At 41.7% G+C, this 26,322-nt stretch overlaps 1 protein-coding gene across 2 annotated transcripts in view; it reads right to left on the bottom strand.

Annotated features, from left to right (window-relative positions):
- Window positions 1–17,190: 17,190 nt before the first annotated feature.
- The window catches only part of LOC143815294 (Na(+)/citrate cotransporter-like), a 136,087-nt gene continuing 126,955 nt past the window's right edge, over window positions 17,191–26,322 (bottom strand). For both annotated transcript variants that reach the window (XM_077294380.1, XM_077294381.1), the window contains exons 8-13: window positions 25,656–25,871; window positions 22,024–22,145; window positions 19,766–19,881; window positions 19,531–19,692; window positions 18,587–18,724; window positions 17,191–17,862 (exon numbers count right to left, since the gene is read on the bottom strand). In XM_077294380.1, coding sequence (XP_077150495.1) covers window positions 17,734–17,862; window positions 18,587–18,724; window positions 19,531–19,692; window positions 19,766–19,881; window positions 22,024–22,145; window positions 25,656–25,871 — 883 coding nt within the window. In that variant the 3' untranslated portion in view covers window positions 17,191–17,733. The remainder of the gene's footprint in view (window positions 17,863–18,586; window positions 18,725–19,530; window positions 19,693–19,765; window positions 19,882–22,023; window positions 22,146–25,655; window positions 25,872–26,322) is intronic.

The raw sequence follows: 26,322 nt of genomic DNA, 5'->3' as shown, positions 1-26,322 counted from the left end.
CACTACAGATCCATAGAAACTGGAAAGGGTGCATCACTCCTAATTGATCATATGAGGGAACACCATGGAGGCAATGCTAATGCATTGCGATTCCAGGAATTGAGAAAGTCAGCTTACCTGCCCAGGGAGGCGATCTGCACAAATTACTCCCAAGAAGGGAGTCCAGGTGGATCCTGCACACCCGAGTACAGAGGGCCTCAGGATTCAATGATATGTGCGATATGACAGTGTTTTTATGATTTGGTAATTGGTGCATACATGTACTTTTTAAATTATGTGATGCAGTTATTGTATTATGTTGTAATTGTTCGCAGCCTTATGGAGGTGTGTTCATGATAATAGTCTGACAGGTGGAATGGGGTGTATTGGCTGTTACCTGTATAAGCTTGCCGTCACTTCCTGCACACCATAGGGTGTGTTGAAGCACAAGGAGGCGCGAAACGGCCATCATCCAGAGTGTATCTTGTGAGTACCTTCCTGCAGGCATGTTTTAATCAAGAGTACCAATAAAGGAAGTACCAGTGAGTGGAACTATTTTTCCTCTTAGGACATTATTAACATAGGGTACTTAGTTGACCCGGAAGAAGGCTCACGCAGCCGAAACGCGCGTAGGGGCAGTGGCACCATCAGACCAGAGGTAAATAGTATTATATCTTATGTATTGACATTATGCCATTTTCTTACTGACCCCATGTGGTGTTCTTATGTGATTAAGCCTGGTTATGGCATGGGATATGGATTAGCCACTTGGTATATGGATATTATGGCGGTAGGAGTCAGAATTTGTTTGACATAATTATCCTCTGGTCTATGATGTCTGGTTTCTTTTGGTACCATTCACCATTAGTAATATTATTCTTGATTTTAAGTGTTATTATCAATAAAATGTATATTTTTCTGATTTAAGTTCTGGTGTGCAAAATGTATTTAAAGGTTAATTTCAGAGAACACTATAGATCCATAGAAACTGGAAAGGGTGTATCACGCCTAATTGATCATATGAGGGAACACCACGGAGGCAATGCTGATGCATTGCGATTTGCAGGAATTGAGAATGTCAGCTTACCAGCCCAGGGAGGCGATCTGCACAAATTACTCCTAAGAAGGAAGTCCAGGTGGGTCCTGCACACCCGAGTACAGAGGGCCTCACGATTCAATGATATGTGCGATATGACAGTGTTTTTATGATTTGGTAATTGGTGCATACATGTACTTTTTAAATTATGTGATGCAGTTATTGTATTATGTTGTAATTGTTCGCAGCCTTATGGAGGTGTGTTCATGATAATAGTCTGACAGGTGGAATGGGGTGTATTGGCTGTTACCTGTATAAGCTTGCCGTCACTTCCTGCACACCATAGGATGTGTTGAAGCACAAGGAGGCGCGAAACGGCCGTCATCCAGAGTGTATCTTGTGAGTACCTTCCTGCAGGCATGTTTTAATCAAGAGTACCAATAAAGGAAGTACCAGTGAGTGGACCCATTTTTCCTCTTTGGACATTATTAACATAGGGTACTTAGTTGACCCTATTTTAATCAAAATAAAAGCATAAAAGGCATCACACCGCGACAAGGTGTACCCAATCGGGACAGACCCAAAATCTTGTAATTCACTTCACTATGAATCACAGACATCAAAATAGATAGGGGCAGACCAGGACCTACATCTGACTGTTTTGCACCTGCCTGTGGAAAGCTATATAGACAAGATGTACAACCCAAAGAGGGGAGCTACCCATTTTGTTTTTGTGATAGGTTATGTCTGTTAAATGACCACAGTGTGAATGTGCACCTATACATTTCACTTATACCAACATATGTTCTGGCTCATTTCTTTGGTTTTGCTTTAGTTTTTTGTACTTTCTACATATAGGAGCATAGCCCCCCCTTACTGGGCTGTGCATCTTGTCTATATACAGTTGAAACTAGAAGTTTACATACACTATATAAAAAGACGCATATGCATGTTTTTCTCAATATCTGATATCAAAATCAGAATAAAACTTTTCCATTTTAGGTCAATTAGAATTACCATAATTATTAATATTTGCCAAATGCCAGAATAATGAGAGAGAGAGAAAATGTTTTAAGGCAATTTAATTACTTACTGCAAAGTCAAAAGTTTACATATATTTCATTAGTATTTGGTACCATTGCCCTTAAACTGAATGACTTGGGTCAAACGTTTGGGATATCCTTCCACAAGCTACTCACAATAGTTGGTTGGAATTTGGGACCATTCCTGCTGACAAGACTGCTGTAACTGATCCAGGTTTGTAGGTCGCCTTGCTCGCACCTGCCTTTTCAGCTTTGCCCATAAATTTTCAATAGGATTGAGATCAGGGCTTTGTGATGGCCACTCTAAAGCATTGACTTTATTATCCTTAAGCCACTTTGTTACCATTTTGACAGTATTCTTCAGGTCATTGTCTGTTTTGAAGACCCATTTTTGCCCAAGCTTTATCTTCCTGGCTGATGTCTTGAGATGTTGCTTCAGTATTGCCACATAATCTTTTCTCATGATGCCATCTATTCTGTGAAGTGCAACAGTCCCTCCTGCAGCACCTCAACCCCACAACATGCTGCCACCCCTGTGTTCAGAGGCTTATCTAGGGGGAGGCAGCCAGGGCATGTGCCCTGGGCACAGCTGGCAGTGGGACGCAGTTGGGCCGCCTAATGGGGCTGTCCGAAGTGTCTCCCCCGGCCGCTGCATTGTGCCACCCCACTGGACTGGGAGTTGGCAGAGAAACTACAGCACGCCGGCTCCCAGTATTCAATAGTACTCGCGTCTAACAGACGCGAGCACAGTTAACGCTCTGACCGCCTGTCACGCACAGGTGGGAAAAACTAAGTGCAACACAAAGGGATAAGGGGAAGGGAACCTAACACTAGGGAAGGGGGGAGTGGAGACCCCTAGGCAGATCTAACGTCATCCTGTCTGTCCTAAGCATCCCTATATAGGTTCTGCACCCATCATCAAGCAGGATACCTAATCCCTGCCTGACCCTAGCAGTAAGCCCTGCATAGAGAAGTACAGATATGCACTAATCAATCCCCACAACCACTAAAGACAGATGGGATACACAAACAAGGGGAACACTTAGCTTGAGTAGACTCAGAGGGAAACACAGACATCTTCCAAACACCAAAGAAAAAGATAGCTGACTGCTATAGCACCAAGCCTCAACAGAGAAATGGAAATATCACTGGCAACTTTCAGCACTAAGCTGGGAATTATAAACACCCGGTCCCACGGCTATCCATTAGAGTAGGAGAAAGGTTGCCACTGGGTCCTAGAGTCAGAAGGACCGGGAAGAAGTCTGCAAAGCAAACTGCTGAGACCATCTGCAGTCAGATGCAGTGCGACGGTCTGCAGCTTCTGACACGCCCCTTGAGACACCACCAGGTCAGAGCGAAGCCATCAGTTAGATCATGTCATGTGATGTGATCATGCTGCTGACCTCACTTGCCGTCGCTGCAGAGGCGCAGATGACTGGTAAGTGGAGCTGAAGACACCAAAGATGGGTATTTACTGGGTGGTGTATTTAGTGTGTTGGGGAGGTATTTGCTGGGGGTGGTAATTACTCTGTGTGTGTGGAGGGGGTAATTGTATGTGGAGAGGGGTATTTACTGTGTGTGAGGGGGATATTTACTGTGTGTGTGAGGGGGTATTTACTGTGTGTAGTGGGTATTTACTGTTTGAGTGGGGGGGAATTCACTGTGTGTGGAAATTTACTGTGATGGTTTTTTAGTATAACGGGGCTGGGTGAGATTTCGTGTAATGCGGTATGACTTGAGGACACAAATTTGGGAATTTGGGGAGCAAAGAAGTGACAGGTGCAGACATAATATGGGGAGCAGGAGAAATTTGAAGACACAATATGAGGAGGAAGGTATGAGACAGGGACATATATGAGGGAAGGGTGCAGACACAGTATGGCGAGTGGTGGTATCGTTGCGGACACAGTATGAGGAGTGAGGGGAAAATGTATGAGGACACAGTATGGAGGGTTATGAGATGAGTGTTGACACTATGGGAGTCGGAGGGATGTGTGAGGAGGCAGTATGGAAAGTGAAAGGGAAATGTATAAGCAGGGAGAGGGAAATGTGGGTGGAGATAGTATGGGGAAAAAAGTGTGAGTGGGCACAGAGTAGAGACTGAGTAGTGTGGGGGGGTGTAGCATGGGGCAAAAGTGTAAGGGAACAGCCAGGAGGTGACAGTATACCAAGGGGGAGGTGGGTGTGATGAGGAGGCACAGTTTAGTTTAGAAACTGGGCCCTATAGGGGGACTCGTGAGAGAACAGTGTGAAAAGGGGGCCCAGTATGGAAAGGATGGAGCAGTATGGAGAGCATGTACCATAAGAGGGACAGCATGGGTATTGTGCAGGGAATATAGTGAGGGGCAATTATTTATTCAGGGGCTCAGCGTAGGGCAGATATTTTAATTCAGGAGCATTATAATTACACTGCTATCTTTAAGGGCATCATGTGGGGATGTGTTGCATAAGACCAGAGAAGATGGAAGTCTGCAGAGACGGCTGTGCATGAGAAAACTCATGATGGAGTCTGGACAAGATGAAGAAGAAAAGAAAGAGAACGACTCCAGAGACAACGTCTTCTATAAGGTACCAGGATGTAAAAAATTTTTATGATACTAATTCTCATATTTTATATTTATGTTAGGAGTATTAAAGGGGTTTAATCCAAGTTTGTGATGAGTCTGCAGTCATTCTATGTGAATGTAGAGTTCTGAATTCTCACAGGTAACACTGCACGCTGTCAGGATTCTCTGGTGCCAGTGATTTGCATACATCTGGTCACGTGCTGACTAGACATGCGTGGCCTCACTCAATGAAAATGAATTGAGCAAGGCCGGGCACGTCTAGTCAGAATGTGGCCAGAATTATGCAAATCACATACTTGTGCAAAGGAGAACTCTAAAAGTGTGCAGTGCATGCGCAGTGAGAATTCAGAAGCTGGCAGCCACCTATAGTGACTGCAGACTTTTCAAACCTGGATGCTCCCTTTAATTATAAAATGAAGCTCTGCAGCCAATCCTAACTGCCTGAAATATTCTCACTGTCAAAATTCAGCTCTGCTTGCTGCAATTTTCATACTTACTCTGTAATGTGACTACTAGCTTCTCTTCCTGCTTCTCTCCGTTTTTCACTGAACATTGAATTAGGGAGAGCAGCTCATTGACACGTGACTAAGTGTGCAAATCGCATATGTGCTTGGGGGGGGGGGGCCCAACTGATTTCTTACCTCGGATGCCATAAGACCTAGATACACCTCTGCCCTTGTGTCACAGTTGGGATAATGTTCTTAGGCTTCCAAACTTCTCCCTTTTTTCCTCCAAACGCAATGATGGTAATTATGCACAAAAGTTCAATTTTAGTTTCATCAGACCACAGGACATGTCTCCAAATATTAAGGTCTTTGTTCCTGTGTGCATTTGCAAACATTAATCAGGCTTTTTTATGTTTCTTTTGGAGTAATGGCTTCTTCCTGGCAGAGTGGCCTTTCAGCCTATGTTGATACAGTGGATATTGTCGCAATCTTACCAGCTTCTGCCATCATCTTCACAAGGTCTTTTGCTATTGTGTTTGGGTTGATATGCACATGTCGGACCAGAGCATGTTCATCTCTGGGACACAGAACCCGTCTCCTTCCTGAGCGGTATGATGGCTGGACATTCCCATCTTGTTTGTACTTGCATATAATTGTTTGTGTAGATGAACAAGACATCTTCAGTAGTAATGAGCGAATATACTCGTTGCTCGGGTTTTCCAGAGCACGCTCAGGTGGTCTCCGAGTATTTGTACCTGTTAGTAGGGCAGATTCACACAACCTTAATGGGGCCTTATCTTCTCATCTGTATTATGGCCAAAATTGTCAGTTCCATCATAAATCTAATGGCCCAAACTAATGACATGAATACAAAGAAATTCCTGGGCAGCAGAGAAATGGGGAATAAATGAAATCAAATAGAATTTATACATTTATTTATTTTCAAAATCAAAATTTTTTTTTTATGACAGAGGTTGATGGCTGTTTACATTGTACAGTCTTTAGCAATTTCCAGTGATATTTCCATGCTTCTTTTACTGGATAAGGAATAAGAAATCACATCATCCTCGTGGACCATGTGCTTGAATTATCTGCATGGCTTTAGGTTTAGATACACAGTGAGTGAACCACAGGAGGAGCTGCTTATTAGGGTACGTCTCCACGGTCCGTTTCGCCGGCGGGATCGCCGCAGCGGCGAAGCCACTCGGCGCTAAGCCCCGCCCCCTTTCTGGGACGCGATCATGCCGGATGTGTACAGTACACATCCGGGATCATCGCACCCCTCGCCATAGGGCCCTGTGATATGCCTTGCGGGGACGCTGCGTCCCCGCAAGGTGTACGGACATGCTGCGATCTGAAAAGACGCGCAGCATGTCCGGAATCGCAGGCCCGCCGCGTGCGGGTTTCCACGCATAGTGGAGACGGGATTTCATAAAATCCCCTCCACTATGCTGGAACATCTGGACGCTGCTTGTTTGACGCTGCAGCGTCAAACAAGCAGCGTTTACGTACCGTGGAAACATACCCTAACAGGCATGAAATCCAAAACCCGGACACAAAAGGAAAAACACTTGACAATACCGTCAGAGTCAGCAAAATCTGCTGAAAGCCACATAGTTCAGTGCAGCAAAGGAGTCTCTGTTAAGTTTGCATTCATTTCTTTGTGTATGTATTTAGATGGGTTATTCAATTAGAATAAATGTCTGTTTTTTTGGAAATGCTATTCTAATACTTCCCGGATTATATTTACAATGGTTTCTCGTTGATGATAATGCGTTATAAAAATTGCATCCTTGTAACAGTCCTATGTAAGTCGTCAGTACAAGCAACACAAATATTTTGGTACATGTCATATTTCCTTTAAAATATATTTGTGCACATTTATCAAAGCTAATGAAAGAGAAGGTTATTAGTGACGAGCGAACGTGCTGGGATAAGGTGTCATCTGAGCATGCTCCAGTGCTAACTAAGTGACTTCGGCATGCTTGAAAAATATGTTCGAGTCCCCGCGGCTCCATGTCTCGCCGCTGATTGACAGCCGCAACACATACAGGGGTTGGTAAGAAATCCCTGTATGTGTTGCGGCTGACAAACATCCAGGAGCGGGGATTCGAATATATTTTTTGAGCACACCGAAGACACTCGGTTAGCACCCGAGCATTCTCAGATAACACCCTATCCGAGCATGTTTGCTCATCTCTAAAAGGTATCTAAGTAAGCCAATCAGGTTATTGATTTTCTAGAATTGAGATCTGGAATTTGTTCCATTTTTTTCACTGCACTTGATCCATAAACCTATCCCCAAAAAATCCTACCTGTATGTCTCATATCAGATGGCTTGTTGTTGAGAATCCTTAAGCACTTTATGTAAACTTCCTCTTTCAGGCTCTGAGGAGGGCGCTGCCTGGAAGATGACTCTGCCTCCAGAGATTATTCTACATGAAAGGGAAGTTACATGTTATGTGTGATGGCCGCTCTCTGCAGAGCTGTGTGTGATTATACCTGACACATCTGCAGGCTCCTCTCAGCTTCAGCTTCCATCTCACAGGCAAACAGTGTTCCAATATTTTTGCAATACAGCAGAGCTCAAGAGCTGCAAGAAGACAAATTTAATTTCTCCTATTCTGTATTAGCTACTTTTCTTACACTGGTAACTCCCCCTTCATGTAAAATAATCTCTGGAGGCTGAGTTATCTTCCAGCCAACATCCTCCCCAGAGCCTGGAACAGCTCATTTACATATAAGAAAAACATGGATTTCTCTGGAATAAGACTTCAGATTACAGACATTAATGTATCATTTTATTCAGCTTTCTTTGACCTAAGTGCCCATATAGACGGCTGAGGAGGGTAATCCTACTGACAGATTGCCGTTAAAGTCAGTTTATATCCCATTACATCACATTGATACTTCTCAGAAACTGTGGCATATATATTTTTTCGCCTTTTTCTCCTTGTAAAAAAGACTTATGTATATTAAAAGAACTTTCCTAACCCTGTGTACCTACTAGCCCAAAACATCCCATTACAAGTAGGAATTATTTGAATTGTAGGACAAAGCAAATGCAGTAAAATTAAGTTAAAGGGAACCTGTCACCCCCAAAATTGAAGGTGAGCTAAGCCCACCGGCATCAGGGGCTTATCTACAGCATTCTGGAATGCTGCAGATAAGCCCCCGATGTATCCTGAAAGATGAGAAAAAGAGGTTAGATTATACTCACCCAGGGGCGCAGAGCACTCACCCAGAATGCTGTAGATAAGCCCCTGATGCCGGTGGGCTTAGCTTACCTTCGATTTTGGGGGTGACAGGTTCCCTTTAAAGAGGTTGTCCACTACTCAAACAACCCTTTCTCAGTCTATATGTTTACTCCTTGTAAAATAATGACACCTATACTCACTTCCAGTGTCGGCGCTGTTCCAGCGGTGTCGGTACTGGCTGTCCTGGGGATTACGTAACAATGCTGCTGCTGCTCTCTCAATTCTTCTGGATGTATTTGATTTGCCCAGAGGTGGGGAGAGTGAAGCGGCTGCTGATAGGCTGCAGAGATCCTGTGATATAACAGTGCCACACGATCCACAGGTGATCTGGTGCCTACACTGCTGGAACAGCATCGGAACCAGAGGTGAGTGTAGTTGCTTCTATTTTACAAGTAAGAAACATAGGGATTGAGAAAGGGTAGTCCAAGTAGTGGACAACCCTTTTAAGAAAGCCTAATATTTGCACTTCCTAATTCTGTCCACAAATATATATGCTATGTATGCTTTATTCTGTCTATGGAGAGATACGGCAGTTATAATTCCATATTTGGCAAAAAGTATGTGATTCACAAACAAATTTCTGAAAATACAAAGATGTAAATATAAAAATTTGTGAAAAATATAAGGAAAATTCATCAATGGACATCCATTGTTTAAAAAATATATATTAATGAGCAATCTGTACTGATCAACATTTGGCTCTCATTTTTATTGAATTGAATTCTATGTCCATCAATTACTACTCGAATATTAAAAATAACAGAAAAATCTGTTTTGAGATTTCATAACTATAACTACTACCTAAAAATCAAAACTGGATATGCCATATAAATATACCACCTAACGAATCCTTTACCACTCTGCAAGCATCTTTTACATAATTAAATACATTAAAGGAAGCATTTACAAGAGATACAGTTAGGTCCATATATATTTGGACAGAGACAACATTTTTCTAATTTTGGTTATAGACATTACCACAATGAATTTTAACCAAAACAATTCAGATGCAGTTGAAGTTCAGACTTTCAGCTTTCATTTGAGGGTATCCACATTAAAATTGGATGAAGGGTTAAGGAGTTTCAGCTACTTAACATGTGCCACCCTGTTTTTAAAGGGACCAAAAGTAATTGGACAGATTCAATAATTTTAAATGAAATGTTCATTTTTAATACTTGGTTGAAAACCCTTTGTTGGCAATGACTGCCTGAAGTCTTGAACTCATGGACATCACCAGACGCTGTGTTTCCTCCTTTTTGATGCTCTGCCAGGCCTTCACTGCGGTGGTTTTCAGTTGCTGTTTGTTTGTGGGCCTTTCTGTCTGAAGTTTAGTCTTTAACAAGTGAAATACATGCTCAATTGGGTTGAGATCAGGTGACTGACTTGGCCATTCAAGAATATTCCACTTCTTTGCTTTAATTAACTCCTGGGTTGCTTTGGCTTTATGTTTTGGGTCATTGTCCATCTGTAGTATGAAATGACGACCAATCAGTTTGGCTGCATTTGGCTGGATCTGAGCACACAGTATGTCTCTGAATACCTCAGAATTCATTCGGCTGCTTCTGTCCTGTGTCACATCATCCATAAACACTAGTGACCCGTGCCACTGGCAGCCATGCATGCCCAAGCCATCACACTGCCTCCGCCGTGTTTTACAGATGATGTGGTATGCTTTGGATCATGAGCTGTACCACGCCTTCGCCATACTTTTCTCTTTCCATCATTCTGGTAGAGGTTGATCTTTGTTTCATCTGTCCAAAGAATGTTATTCCAGAACTGTGCTGGCTTTTTTAGATGTTTTTTAGCAAAGTCCAGTCTAGCCTTTTTATTCTTGATGCTTATGAGTGGCTTGCACCGTGCAGTGAACCCTCTGTATTTACTTTCATGCAGTCTTCTCTTTATGGTAGATTTGGATATTGATACACCGACCTCCTGGAGAGTGTTGTTCACTTGGTTGGCTGTTGTGAAGGGGTTTCTCTTCACCATGGAGATTATTCTGCGATCATCCACCGCTGTTGTCTTCCGTGGGCGCCCAGGTCTTTTTGCATTGTTGAGTTCACCAGTGCTTTCTTTCTTTCTCAGGATGTACCAAACTGTAGATTTTGCCACTCCTAATATTGTAGCAATTTCTCGGATGGGTTTTTTCTGTTTTCGCAGCTTAAGGATGGTTTGCTTCGCCTGCATGGAGAGCTCCTTTGACCGCATGTTTACTTCACAGCAAAACCTTCCAAATGCAAGCACCACACCTCAAATCATCTCCAGGCCTTTTATCTGCTTAATTAAGATTGACATAACGAAGGGATTGCCCACACCTGTCCATGAAATAGCCTTGGAGTCAATTGTCCAATTACTTTTGGTCCCTTTAAAAACAGGGTGGCACATGTTAAGTAGCTGAAACTCCTTAACCCTTCATCCAATTTTAATGTGGATACCCTCAAATGAAAGCTGAAAGTCTGAACTTCAACTGCATCTGAATTGTTTTGTTTAAAATTCATTGTGGTAATGTCCATAACCAAAATTAGAAAAATGTTGTCTCTGTCCAAATATATATGGACCTAACTGTACATTTGACAAGCGTAAAAATGTACAGAATGTGCCGATTATACATCACAATTCAACACTTCAATAATTTGTCAAGTCATCAAGATGCCACCAGTTACGTAGTTCCAAGGTTGTATACCTGTTATAGAGGGAACGGTAATCTAATGCAAAATGTAATCTCTTTAAAGAAATTCTCTAGGGAATAGAAAATAATTGAGAAAGAAAATTTCATTATAAATACATTCCTAAAAATCTTTAATTAGCAAATCACATTTCTTTTCTCTGGAGAGGTAATCACTGTAGTACATTCAAATTGTCACCATCTTATTACATTGAAAGAAGCTAAAAGTAAAGGTATATGTGAGCATGTGCAATAGGAAGCTTTGCTGTTGTGACCTGGAAATAACCTATATCTTGTACTGTCTGTCACCTATCTCCAGGTTACTGCATCTGCTTACCATTTAGGTTGGATAGCAGTGTGAGCAGCCTCTTCTTACATCAGCAACTCTGTTATCTCTGGTATTAGATGAGATAGACATGGTGGACAGCGGTGTGGGTTGCATCGTGTTACCTTACCATCCCTGGTATCTCCATATTTAGATTAGAATGGCAGGGTAGAAAGCAGAGTGAGAAACCTCACCTTATTATCCCTGGTATCTCCAGAGTTAGACCAGAATGGCAGGGTGGACAGCAGTGTGAGCAGCCTCTCCTTTCCTCAGCACTCTTGGTATCTCCAGTATTAGAGGAAATGGACAGGTGGACAGCAGTGTGAGCAGCCTCTTCTTATCTCAGCACCCCTGGTATCTCCAGTATTAGAGGAGATGGACAGGTGGACAGCAGTGTGAGCACCCTCTTATCTCAGCACCCCTGATATCTCCAGTATTAGAGGAGATGGACAGGGTGGACAGCAGTGTGAGCAGCCTCTCCTTTCCTCAGCACTCCTGGTATCTCCAGTATTAGTTTAGATAGGGTAGACAGCAGTGTGAGCAGCCTCTTCTTACCTCAGCACCCCTGGTATCTCCAGTATTAGAGGAGATGGACAGGTGGACAGCAGTGTGAGTGGCCCCTTCTAACTCCAGCACTCCTGATATCTCCAATATTATATGAGATAGCGTAGACCACAGAATGAGCAGCCTCGTCTTACCTTACCATCCCTGGTATCTCCATAGCTAAATAAGAATGGCAGGGTAGACAGCAGAGTGAGCAGCATCTCTTTACCTCAGCACTCCTGGTATCTCCAGCATTAGTTTAGATAGGGTAGACAGCAGTGTGAGCAGCCTCTTCTTACCTCAGCACCCCTGGTATCTCCAGTATTAGAGGAGATGGACAGGTGGACAGCAGTGTGAGTGGCCCCTTCTAACTCCAGCACTCCTGGTATCTCCAATATTATATGAGATAGGGTAGACCACAGAATGAGCAGCCTCATCTTACCTTACCATCCCTGGTATCTCCATAGCGAGATTAGAATGGCAGGGTAGACAGCAGAGTGAGCAGCCTCTCCTTACCTCAGCACCACTGGTAACTCCAATATTAGTTTAGATAGACAAGGTACACAGCAGCGTGAGCAGCCTCTTCTCACCTTACCATCCCTGGTATCTCCAGAGTTAGACTAGAATGGCAGGGTGGACAGCAGTGTGAGTGGCCCCTTCTAACTCCAGCACTCCTGGTATCTCCAATATTATGTGAGATAGGGTAGACCACAGAATGAGCAGCCTCGTCTTACCTTACCATCCCTGGTATCTCCATAGCTAGATAAGAATGGCAGGGTAGACAGCAGAGTGAGCAGCCTCTCCTTACCTCAGCACCACTGGTATCTCCAATATTAGTTTACATAGACAAGGTACACAGCAGCGTGAGCAGCCTCTTCTCACCTTACCATCCCTGGTATCTCCAGAGTTAGACTAGAATGGCAGGGTGGACAGCAGTGTGAGCAGCCTCTCCTTACCTCAGCATCCTTGGTATCTCTAGTATCAGATGAGAATGACAGGGCGGACAGCAGTAGTATGAGTGGCCTTTTTATTACCTCAGCACTCTGATATCTCCAGTATAAGACTGGAATATCCAATGGGAGCTCATCTTCCTGCACATGAAATATTGAGGGGGCGGAGCTTCCTACTGCACATGCTCACAGGCTCCTGTCCTATTAATATTCAAGGACACTTTTCTGTCAATCTAACAAGTGTAATTTTCTAATTAAAGGAATTTAGAAATGTTTTTATAATGACATATTCTTTATTTCTTTATATCCCAGAAAACCCTTTTAATGACAATGCCCTAAATCATTAAATTGTATTTTCTAGTCACAGACTCCTTTCATGTAGAAAAAAAGTGCAAGAATCATTTCAGGGAATTTTTCCAAAAAGTGTCAGTGTATATTAGGTCGATTAGTGAATTTTCTACATATTAAAGGAAATCTGGCAGCAGTTTTTACTGTGTAATCTAACAGCAGTATGAGATGGGGAGAGAACCTGATTCCAGCGATGTATCACTTAGTTTACTGGGTGCAGCAGTTGTGATAGTCATAGTTTTCTCTGCTGCAGATCTAGCAGAGCTCAGTTGCTGAGCTGTATATAACCCTATACACTCCACATCTTTCTGTGTACATTGTATAGTGACAGAAAGCTGCTAATCACTGATTGTGGTGAGTTTGGACCAGGAGGCATGAGGACAGTTGTCATGTCATGATATTCTCCTGCTGATTAAACACTGATTGGATTGAAACAGCAGAACACAGCCCAGTAAATGACACATTGCTGTAATCAGGGACTCTGCTCCTACATTTTGATGCTCTCAGATTACATAGTGAAATACTGGTGACAGCTTTTCTTTAAAAAGAATCTGGGAGAACGACTTTATTAAAGAAATTATGTCAATATAGATCCTAGAAGAAAAATGTAAGTGATACCTGTAATCCAATGTGCCATTGCTGAGTGTAGAAGCATTCTTCAATACTCTAAATCTTGATTGACAGCTTAAGAAGAGGAAGGTGAAATCAGAGATGCCTTTAATACATTTTTGCACTAATTTGCATGTGGCTTGGAAGTTTGATTTCTCAGCGCTGGCACCTACTACACAACAGATATTTTTATTCTTGTTTTAGGTACAGCCGTACCACTGATTTCATTAGTAAATTTGTCCACACAGATTTGTTTTAAATCTTTGTAGTTATTGATCTAAATGCCCCCGTCATGAGCTTCATGGTATAACGTTAGCACATACAGATCATTTGGTAGTGCAGTGGCTGATATTTATTCCTTCAACATAGAATAAAGCAGAATAACCCTTAGAACCTAAATGACCTTTTATGATGACAAATACAATTAAAGAGGTTGTCAAGTAATTAATAACAGGATTAAATATTTCTATTTGATACTGCGCATTTCTCCTGCAGCAGCCATTTACATGTTCTGTTATATGGTGCCCATTGACATGAACAGGTGACCAGTAGTTTCTGTGCATGACTAATCTTAGCCCTTTAAAAAGGGAGCAACTAATTGCAGCGTCACGATGGTCCAAAACAAGAGATCGCCTTAAATGAAGTTCATATGTGTTACCTGGGCATATGGACAGGGTTTGTTCTGATTCTGCAGGACATCTTCTTTACTCCCCTTTAGCATAAAAATGGCCTATTGTATAAAGAGAATCTGTCAGTAGGATCAACTCCCCCATAAGCTGTCTATATGGGCATGTAGGTCATAGGAAGCTGCAATCTGATATTTTATTTCAGAGATATCTACGATTTTCTTATATGTAAATGAGCTGTTCAGGACTATGGAGGGACACTGATCTGCATGAGACTCTGCCTCCAGAGATTATTTTGTATAAATGGTGGCATTACCCTTGTGAGACAAGTAACTAACACAGAACAGTAGAACTGAACTTTGTCTTTTTACAAACACATTTACTGCAGCTCTCACAGCTCTGCTGTATTGCAGCTGCAGATGTGTCAGGTATAATCACGCACAGCTCTGCAGTGAGATCGGGAGAGCAGAGAGTGGTCATCACACTTCATACTGAAAACACACCCTTCATGTAAAATAAGCTCTGGAGGCAGATTATCATTGTCATTTACATGTAAAAAAAGTGGATTTCTGTGAAATAAGACGTCAGACCATCGATATAACTTCCATGCCCATATAGACAATTTAGGAGGGTTTATCCTACTGACAAATTCCCTTTAAATCAGGATTTTGTGTTACATGTATTTTTAAAAGTTAGTAATCCTACAATTTATGCTCTGGTCTGTGGGGCTTTTTTAGACTCATACTTCCTGTTCTAACAGGAAGAGTTTTCTGCATGCTCTTTATCATCAGAGGCAGGATTACTATTACAGGTAACACCTCTATACACAGCTGATACCCCGGGATTCACCAATTACAATAGGCATTTTGACACCTGACTATTTCCCTTCTCTTCACAATGATCTTTGCATACACTCATTTGACACTTCAATACAACAGTTAGGGTTGGGGTCAGATCATTGGGGCAATGTACATGTGTTATTTCCTAAAACAATAGGAAGTGAAATTCTATGTACACCCCACTAGCCATGTGAAAATTGCAAGATTTCTTTTTTTTTTTTTTTTTTTTAATACAGATTGTGACATGTAAAAAAATTGCCGAACATTTTTTTAAAAAATACACTGAGCACAGAAACCTGATTTAAACAATAGCTCATTTTCCAATGACACGTTCCTTTTTCTGACTATTTGGAAATTCATACAATGAGCTTATAAACATTTTGTATGAGTAGCATTGTAAGCAGTGAGTTCACAGGCAGTCATGTGGAATTAAAGGGAATCTGACATATTATGCTGCTGGATCTAAAGGCAGCACGAAACAGACATTGGCACTCTAATTTCAGGAAAGTATGCTTTACTCTAGACACTGCAGTATTTCAGAGAAAACATACATTTAACAGCTAGCAGAGGACCATTTGGCTAGGTTGACAAGTCCAAGATGACCATCCCCTTCTTTCCACCCTACTCCCCTTGAGTCTCAGGTCTGAGCATCGCAGCGTGCTTCTGTCAGCGGAAAGGTGGTCGGAATTCCAATACAAATGAATGAGAATTCTGGTCACATCTCCGCCGACCGTAATGCGCATCAAAGACAGATGTAGGTCCTATTGGTGTGACCCGCATCTACTATACACTTACTCCATATTCTGTTGAAATGCCATAAATGTGTAAGATGGAATGCCCCTTTACGTGCCCATACACCTTAGATAGTAGTCATCCGAATGGCTACAGTATTTCTTCAGATCCCCAGTATACACACTTGTTTGGCTTTGCAGTGCATTATTGCATTTTGTTTGAGGAGAACGGACTAAGCTGCTATTAAATAACTGAGCTGATCTTCAAAGGAGCCAGAATGATTGGGTGTCGTGATTCCATTATTTATTTAATTTGATTTTTCACCATACACATTAGATAATTAAGTCCTGCCAAAACCTTTCAGGTTCAGAAGTCTTTTTTCTAATTTGTATGGTGGAGACCCGACTGAGATCATGGCCACTTCTACATTACATATGCCCAGCAATGCACATCTGCATTTACTACAAGATTACTGCTGGCTAGACATACGCAAAACTACAGTAAAATGATTACTTACTATAATAAACATCAATCCAACACATATTCTATTACTCTATGAAAGGCATTCTGACCGTCATGCACCTACTGTGAAGAATAGTATGAGGCTGAGTATAAACTTTCTTCAAAAACTTCAACTCATTGGTTATGGCAGTTTACTTAGAAATCCACACAATGTACATAACTGGAAAGTTCAGGCCCATTAAACTGGGCAATAAATAATGGATGGAGATAAACGGATTTCCACTAAATTATCCAGTTGTCTATGCTCCTTCTTTCGCAGAATGGGGTTTGCCACCATGTAGGCAGACTAAGGAGGACGTCTGATATTTTCACAAAATGAGCAACAACCTTTAAAAGGGTTATCTACTACTAGAACAACCCCTTCTTAAACAATGGCCCTGATAAAATAATAAAGCCTATACTCACCTCCCATGCCGGCTCCATTCCTGTGGTGTCGGCACTCGCGGTTCTGGAGCTGTGATGCGGTAGAATGACATGTGATGCCCGGCGCCCAATCAGCGCTGGCGTCACTGCCCCGCCTTCGGACAAACTGTACAGGAAGAGGAAGTCCAGGCTTCAGTTGATCCCTAGCTTCCTCTTCATGTTCAGTTTGTCCGAAGGCGGAGACAGTGACCCAGGGCTGATGGGGCGCCAGAGTCACGTGTCACATCACCACATCACATCCCCACACTGCGGGAACGGAGCTGACACGGGAGGTGAGTATAAGCTTTATTATTTCATTGGGGTCAAAAATGTAGTTTACGAATGGCTTGTCCTAGTAGTGGACAACCCATTTAAGGAACTGAAACCTTGCAATGCTGAAAATACTGTAAGATCTCAGCCAGAACCTTCCTAGCAGTACAACAGATTACCCAGGATCCAGCTGATTCATTGGTTGCCTATACTGTAACTATACAATAGAGAAATTCTGACGATTTCCCTATTAAATTTTACTACTAATCACCAAACAGCAGAAAAAAAAAAATGACTTGTGCAAAATGCGTATTTACAAAAAGGTCATTGACTTTCTGATGCTGGAATCAGTCCGTGTAGTCTTGGAAGAGACTTCTTTGTATAGTTAATCTATTAACATAATATTTTAGTTTTTTTGTTCTGTTGTCTCTTCCCTTGATTTTGTAAGGTTCATAGAATCACTGGTTCTTGCTCATTCATTACCCGCATTGTGACCATATAATACACAAGATTTCACAACAGTGTTCTTCATCATCGTTGCAGCCTTGTGACTCTTTTCTCTTGAAATTACTTTGCATCATTGCCCATCTGTACTGTTGGCCCACATTGGGAAAGTGTCCAAGTTGAACATGGGACGGCCCCAAGTGTTGATGGCTATGGTGGTGCATAAGATACCAATAATGTTCATTATAATGCCAGTTCTCACCTAAAACAGGAGAAAGATCGTGAGATTTTGTGGATAGTAAATGTTCGAAAACTCATTAAGACATTTACTTAGAACATTTTTTTTACATGCCCAGCATCATATTTATTGTACATTTTAGATACGCTCTCCAATAAAGGGTGTGACCCAACAGAAATTGTGATGCTTCCTATCTGGAAAGGTTGTGACCCAAATTGTGTCATCGTATCATGGTGCAAATTATAAGCACAAACTATGCCAAATAATAGGAAGTGTATACTTAGACTCGACCATCTACGGATAGAGTCACGCGAGCGTATACTCCCTCATCCAAGAGAATCGGGCACATATGCAAATTCCACTCCGATCAGAGTTTGACCAGAGTGTGATCATAGTGTAATCCGATTCTCTCAGATGAGAAGATGGAGGGAAAAAAATTCTCCATCCTGGCAGTTCGTGGAAACAAACTGCAGTCAGATGTCATCCGAGTGTGTTCCAATGTTTTTCACTGACCCTTTAGCTTACATAGCCGAATATCGGATCAAACTCGGACATGCTGCAATTTTCCCCCCGAACCAGTTCTGTCAGAGGAAAAAATCGGGTATGTGCCAGCCCCATAGAATAACATTGGTCTCAGTGTGATGCAATGTTCGGATTAAATGCAAATACCAGAGTTTTCCTAGAAGTTGCTGACTCTTTGTTCCTCAAACAAAGTATTTTTTCCCAAAACAACTGTCAAGATAGTTACCATGTCCGATACATGAAGATGTCCATATGAGAAGACAATTGCATTTGGTGGTGTGGCCACAGGTAACATGAAAGCAAAGGACGTGCTGAGAGTGCAAGGGATCATAATGTACAATGGGTTGACCATGATTGATTTAGCCTGAAATGAGAAAATGATGGGAAAAATGAATATTAGGGCCATCTTAGAAGACAAGCTCTGGCTAGATGGGGCAGCTCTGGTTATCAGAAGTTCATTGTGGATCTAGATACTGGAATCCCCAAGGATCAGCTATTATCGAGGGATAAGATCATTGAAGCTGCTGCCGGGAAATGTAGAATTGCGTTGTATCTATTCATATAAATGGACGTAATGTGTGATGATTAGTTATGGGGTCCATCAGAGCAGATTTCCAATGTGGCTCAGTGATGTTATGAGGACCATACTCAGATTGTAAACTACCACTAACTACTGACAATGGAGCAAATATAACATTTGCACATATTTTCCCAATGTTTCAATGGAAAGTAATGGAGAACCAAGTACTTCATGCTTAGTACTTACAATTATTTACTTAAAGGAATTGTCCACTAATGGACACCTCTATATTTATTGCCCCAGAGTGATGCACACACTTCAAAAAAATCTATAGGTACTGCCCAGGCAGGCGAATCACTTCCACCCTGAGCCCTGTGTCCTCCACCGTGCTCCCGCCATAATGTCAGATGACTGCTGCAGTCAATCAGTGGCCATTGATTGTCTGCAGCCCTCACTATTCAGTCTAAACTAAAGAAACACAGTGTCAGTTCGGGAGGTCAGTATAGATTATTTTTACGTTGCACCACACTCTGGGTTCCAATGAATGAACATTACCCAATGGTGGGCAACTCATGTAATGTTTTATGATATATAACATTGATGACTGACAAAATAATCAGATTTTATATTGAAAAAGAAGGATAGCTCACCATGGAGGCAAGAATTGGAAGAAAGAGGGTTGCTGTGGCAACATTGCTGGCACATTCGGTAAAGACCGCAATCATTAAAGACAAAATCATGGCAATGGCCCACGCAGGAATGCTATGCAAAAATGTCATCTGTTCACCCAGCCAATATGACAGTCCAGAAGCCTATAAAGATAGAAACATCAATCATTAATATGTCAATATATATAAGGGTCAATTAAAGTATATTGGTACTTACATCACTTCCTTTGGCCAAAGCAAAGCCGCCACCTAGAAGAAGTATAATGCTCCAGGGCATCTTCTTATGAACCACGTTCCATGTCAGTAATGGTACAGACATAAAGGGCTCATGATCTGTAAGAAACAAGGATATTGTTTCTAACCAACACAAATATGTCTTCTCTTCTGCAAAGTGGGAAACAGGACTTTTTTTTCGCATCGTATCTTGGTGTACCCTATTAATCCTTTGCTAGCATTGAGCCATATGACACCTTTACTATGAGATGACATTTCTCTGGGTCCTTGCTGCCCAAACCCTGGGCATTGTGAATGGCATCCTAGCTACGCTCTTGAGGCCGTGCATGTTTTATGCTACAGTACAGTACATTCTGAGGCAGGTCTCTGATGACTTCTTCTCACCCCTCTTCCATACACAAACAGGTCATTCCCTATTTGATTCTATAGGGAGAGACTTGTCAGCTTAGGGGAGCGGTGACAGGAGAAGTCACCGGGAACCTGCCTTGGACGAATCAGGTAGTCTTCAGACAATTTTTCAAATTTATGATTTCTCTGTTCAGAGTAAAACATGCACAGCTTCATTAGTGCAACACCAGTGTTCGATTCATGATGCCTGAAACACAGATAGAATCTTCCATTTAAGGTTTTGTTTCAATGCAAGAGATGGAGCAATTGGTGGTCATAGAAGGGTAGACAACCCACTATAAACCATAGTTTAAGGCAGTGTTCCCCAAGTTCGGTCCTCAAGAGCAACCAACGGGTCATGTTTTCAGGATTTCCTTAGTATTGCCCAGGTGAGAATTCTATCATCTAAACAGGCAACAATTCCATCACCTGGGCAATACTAAGGAAATCCTGAAAACATGACCTGTTGGTGGCTCTTGAGGACTGGAGTTGGGGAAGACTGGTTTAAGACATGCAATATTCTAGATGCAAAAGATCTTTCAAGAAAAGCAGATGTTCTTTCTGTCAGAAGAAAAAAGGGGTTACAATCTCGAGAGGTGAGAAGAATTTTTGTAGGGGCTGTTCATTCTTTTGCTAAAAGACTATAGTCACTGCATGTTACTGCAGACATCCGAATCTTCAGAATGTGAACACTGCGCACTGTCAGGATTCTTCAGTGTCGGTAGCGAGAGCGGGCGGTCATGTGACTGCAAATATGTGACTTTTATACTTCTAACTAGATGTGTGCAACACTGCTCAATAAAAGTAAATAGCGCTAGGCCTCAAACATTTAGCGGGAATGTGACTGTAAGTATACAAATTACATATTTGTGATTTTGTGATTATTTGACCACCTGGCTCTCATCGGACATTACTGACAGCATGCAATGGGCACGCTGTGATAATTCAGAAGTCTGCAGTCACATAAAGGAATTGTTTGGTTTTCTGCTAAAAGTCTGCAATCGCTCTAACATCAGAGATGTGAATGTATGAAATAGCCTGTCTTAAGAACTGGTCACTGTAGTAATAGGTGATAGCTTCAAAAAAAGGAATCGAAGGCATGGAAACTTGTAGTGCCACAAGGAAAATATAATGGAAAAGGAAGAAATTCCAGCATATGCATCCATGCAATGATTAAAGACGGTTTTTTGAAACTCATTTGCTAGATATCTCGGGATTGATATTGCAACTGTTTTATATTTATTGAATTTATTTAATAAATTCATGGTTTTTAAATGAAGAATCTGACGCTAGAATGTCATCATTTTCCAAATTTACTTGAACATAAGTCTTTAATATTAATCCAGTTGGATCACTACTGAAGATCAGTAAATGAAACTACTTTTTAGGGCAGGTTGGCTTAGATTTTACTCATTTACCCATTACCTCTATCCTTCATCCATGTCTTCTCCCATTCCTTAGTTGAACTTGATAACCATATGTCTTTTTCAGTCATACTATGTAACTATAAGTGAGCACATATCACGCCAGATTTCATAGAGGAAACATCCCATGGCACAAAGGTGAACAGCCGACAAAACTCGCAAATTAAAGTGGATTACGTGCACGGAGACAACTCCTTTGAAACCATGTTTTTTGCATTCTTCTGGACCGGTTTAGAACAAGGTTCACACATTAAGAACCAATTGTCCAGTAAATGAGTAAATAAATCAATATACCCAAACAGTATAGATAATATTAGAAGATTACTAAAATATCTCAATTAGTTCTGTAAATCAAAACCGCCAGCATCATTGTTATGCTCTATTATCGTACATTACTTGGAAGTGCAGAGTTTGGGACAGTAGTTTTTACCTTCCTCTGGATCTTCAAGATCAAAACTGTTTTGTTTCTGGCATGAAATTCTGGGACTTTTTGCTGGCAAAATAAATAGAAGGACGGCTACAAAAATTGCAACCGTGGCGTCCGTTACATACCTGAAATTAAAAGGAGAAGATAAATGAATGTTTCTAGATTGTTCTGCTTCAATGAAAGACTAGAAACCAGTAATCAACTAAACAAGAAAAACACTATTTGCAGGATAATTAAACAATTATCACACACAGAATATGTCTACACAAGCGCTTGTGTCACGGGTTTACCATGACAGAAGCCAGAAGACTGCAGCATCTGATTTCTTCTACTCCTGCACTGATTAGAAGCACTTCACCTTCATATTAAACATTGTAAATGTCTTTTTGGAAAGCTTCAGGAAGCTTTCCTCCATTAAGGCTCTCAGCTGTGCACTGTTAGCCACTCCCATCTCCTATATATTCTGGGTCCTGGTAGCACTCAATAGACAGAGCTAGCTTATGCTGCATGGCTGGAGGTTGTTGGTGGTTGTTGTTGGAGAAGGCGTTTGGTGGATTTATCTGTGACTGTTGCTAGGTTTTGAGTGTGTGATAATTCCCTTTCTTCTCCTATTTTGGTTTAACCCCATCCTCCACTCCCTGATGTTTTCCTCTGTTTTTTTCTGTGTATATTTGTATGACTGTTATTTTCCATTATCCCTGTTCGTAGTACCTTGTTAGTCTGGCTGATGTATTACGGTATACTACTACTCCCCTCTTCCCTGGGTGGGGGAAGGGTACAGACTGAGGGCCGATTCAGGAGCTACGGCAAGGTATGTGGCCCAGGCGTTTTCACAATCAGAAGTTATCCGGGGAACTGGACGAGCTAGGACGCCCCTAGCATTAGGGACAGGGAAGGAGCCCCTGGTCTTGGGACACCCGACAACAGATTCGTGACATCTTCTTGTCTACACAAAATCATGCACAGAATGTCTGCACAAGCGCTTGTCTACATAAGATCATACACAGAATATGTCTATGTCTACACAAGTGCTTGTCTGCACAAGATCATGCACAGAATATGTCTGCACAAGATCATACACAGAATATGTCTGCACAAACACTTTCTAAGTTTTGCCTTTTCTACAAAGGGAGGTTTTATGCTGAATTAGCAGGATCATAGTTATTTTCATGCAAATTAAATATGTAACAAACAATAATCTTTTTATGCACTTTATCATTGTACGGATGTAGCAGGCGTGACAGCAGCCACGCTTTAAATATTTCAGATTTCTATACAGCCTTGGTCTCTGTAGCCATTGCCATCATTCCTGTAATCTCCATTTATATGCACAAGTTGCCTGACGGTGCCGACCCCAAGTTTTCTGTGTATTGTATGTGACATAAGTGAAAGAAGTCTGTGTAATGATTACAAACACATGACAGATGATGAAGATGGTAGTACAAAGTGCAGCCAAGGCTATTTGAAGACTGTCAGTACCTCGTTCTACACCATAATTATTCCAGCTCCATAGTTAAAGAGAATTACTGTCTTTGTGGCCAAAATCAAAGCAAAGTTTAACTCTCTGAGCTGTTGACTAAGTTGCCAGGTCTGCATCTGCCATGAGGCTGGGAATCTGCGGAGTCACCCAGGGGGTAGCACAAGCCTCCTGTTCTTGACTCTAGCCAGCCGCAGCATCAAGATGTCCTGTGCAAGCGGCCCAATCATCCTGAAGGAGGAAGATTGTCCTCCCACCCTCAAAGATACCACTCAGGCATTGTCCGCCCATAGAGAACATAGCGATGTGGCAATGGCTGGCTATAGTTACAAGCAAGTTTGCTCCAGACTCTAGGCAGCTATAGCATCATTATAGTCTGTGCGGCCGGATAATGCATAAGTCACAGTGATTATAAAGTCTGTATGTGCATATGTGCATTTATATGATGTGTATGTAAAGAGCTTTTATTGTACAGTATGTGTGCGATGTGCACATGTATATATTATACTGTATGTAGCAGTGTGCATGCATTGTGTACAATGCATCATTCAATATTCTACTTTTTTATATATTTTTTGGAGGAATCATTTTATTATTTTATTTCTTGATATCATTTCATTCATTTAAATTTTTGCCTTCTGTAGCATAAAAGCTAAAATGTCCCCTGCCAGGTTCCCTATCTGTGTTCTTATTCCTCATTGGTTTCCTTTCTGGCCCAAAAAATGGCAGTCACAAAGATGTCATGCAATAAAGAAATTAGCACATCCACATTTCTTTAAGATTAAAATTCTATAATTTCATTTCCATTAAAAAAGGGCTATCAAAACTTGTAATCATTTTTATTGGCGATGGAACTTTCTGCTCTACATTAATTGATTTGATGATCTAAAATTGGAAGTGGCACCAAGCTACTCATTGACCAATATCTACAGGCGTGGGAAGACCTAATATTTTTTTTGTTTGTATCTGTCATGTCGGACGCTATTCACACTAGGGCGTCCGACAGACAGCGGTAATTCCACATTCGTCCACTATACGTTCTGTGGCGCCGGCTAGACTTTATCCAGGTTGTCCGGGGTTAATCTAGCTGGTAATCGGGTTGGAGGCTGGGTCACGCCTGTGGCCTTTAAATAGTCATTCTGGACTTTGGGCGTCGCCGATTATAGCTTGTGTCTTGTGCCTGGTGATCTCGGTCTGGAGTGGTGGTCTTGGAGAAGTAATATCGTATCTGGTGGTGTATTATCCTTTGTCATATTTCTCCTTCCTATATTTGTATTTGTTTTGCCCTGTGCACATTTTAGTGTTTTCCTGTGTGTCTGCGGCGTGGTGCGTTTTTAGTTTTCCCTGTCTGTGCTTTCTGTAGGGGTTGGTGTGTGGTCTTATCACTGGGTGGCGGGTGGAGGTTTCAGCATAGGACTGAAACAGGAGTCAGGGTCAGGCCTGGAGGCTCAGACAAGCACTTCATCAGTGTAAATTCTGGGAGAGGGACAGACAGGGTTTTCCGTAGTCTGAGGGATATCGCAGGGGCCCGGGTAATCAGCTGTAGTCTACCCAGTACTCGCATGACAGTATCAGTCAAATACTCAGTATTTTCTAGGGTAAATGATCTCCTTCTTCTCTTTACTATCGCCAGTTTTAGCGATAGAGCGTAGTCGTAAAAATACTCCAAAAGTGTAGGCTTTGGGTTTTGCTCAGTGAATGTTAAAGAAAAAGTTTATTTGTTCCTCCAAATAATCATCCAGAAAAGCAAAATAGGTCACCAACATCCATGAAACTCCTTTATTTAACACCAACACATAGACATCCTGTGGACCCGTGGAAGCGCGGTAGCGCGAAACGGACGTCGTCCATCTCTGTCCACGTTTTACCTGTTGTACACTGCACATGTCTCAATAAAGGATCGCTATTTTTAGGACCGATGAGTGCACTCCTATTTTTTCTATTTTGGACTATTGCTTATATTGCTGGATTTGATGCACCCGAGGGTCCTTCGTTTGGGCAAAAGTGGCATGAGCAGCTGCACATAACTGTATGGTACAGTGGTCATTTGATTACAGCGGTGCCGTGACATTTTCTCTTCAGATTGATATTTTGGCCAACCACGGTATGCTGTAACAATAAAATAAAATATTCATAAAAGAAATGCAAAATTTCTTACTCGATGTTGTCTTTATTGAAGAGCACAGTAGCCCAACCTTTCACAAAGCCAGGATCTCTCGTAAACCATAAGATGACCAGAAGGGTAAAGAGTAGAAGAACATTTGACTCTGCAAAGGAAATAGGCCCCAGCTTGCGATATTCGTCCCGGATGATGTTATAAGCTGCCCGTTCCTTCTCTGAATCGGAAGTGCCACAGCCCCATGTCTTCTTAAAGCTTAATATGAGGAAAAGGTGAGGTGATTACTCTTAAGTGAAGAGATAAAGGTTCTTTCAGGTAGAACACTATCACTCCCTCCTCATAGTTTCACAGGCCTGAATTTCTGACTGAATGATTAGTCCTGCAGATTTCCCTATGGAAAGAGAAGATACAGAAAAAGAAACTGAATAATAGAAAGGAGAGTAGTTAATGGAGCAGTAGGCAGCACTTGTAATTATAGAATAAGGAGGAAAGAATGCGAGAGAGGACACAGCAAGAGATCAGGGTGGTCAATAAGGTTAATATGGAGATTTTTTTTAAAGTGCAAACAGTAATTTGTCATCAGCATGCCACATCGACTGCACTGAACATCTATACATCTGAACTACACTGTCTGTTACATGATTAAGTTCTGCATTAATCACAACTTTTTTTTAAAATTAATGATTTCAGTAATCATAAATTAACT

This window comes from Ranitomeya variabilis, chromosome 3 (genome assembly GCF_051348905.1).
Source record: "Ranitomeya variabilis isolate aRanVar5 chromosome 3, aRanVar5.hap1, whole genome shotgun sequence".
Taxonomy (NCBI): domain Eukaryota; kingdom Metazoa; phylum Chordata; class Amphibia; order Anura; family Dendrobatidae; genus Ranitomeya; species Ranitomeya variabilis.
This window is presented reverse-complemented; position numbering and strand designations above follow the sequence as displayed.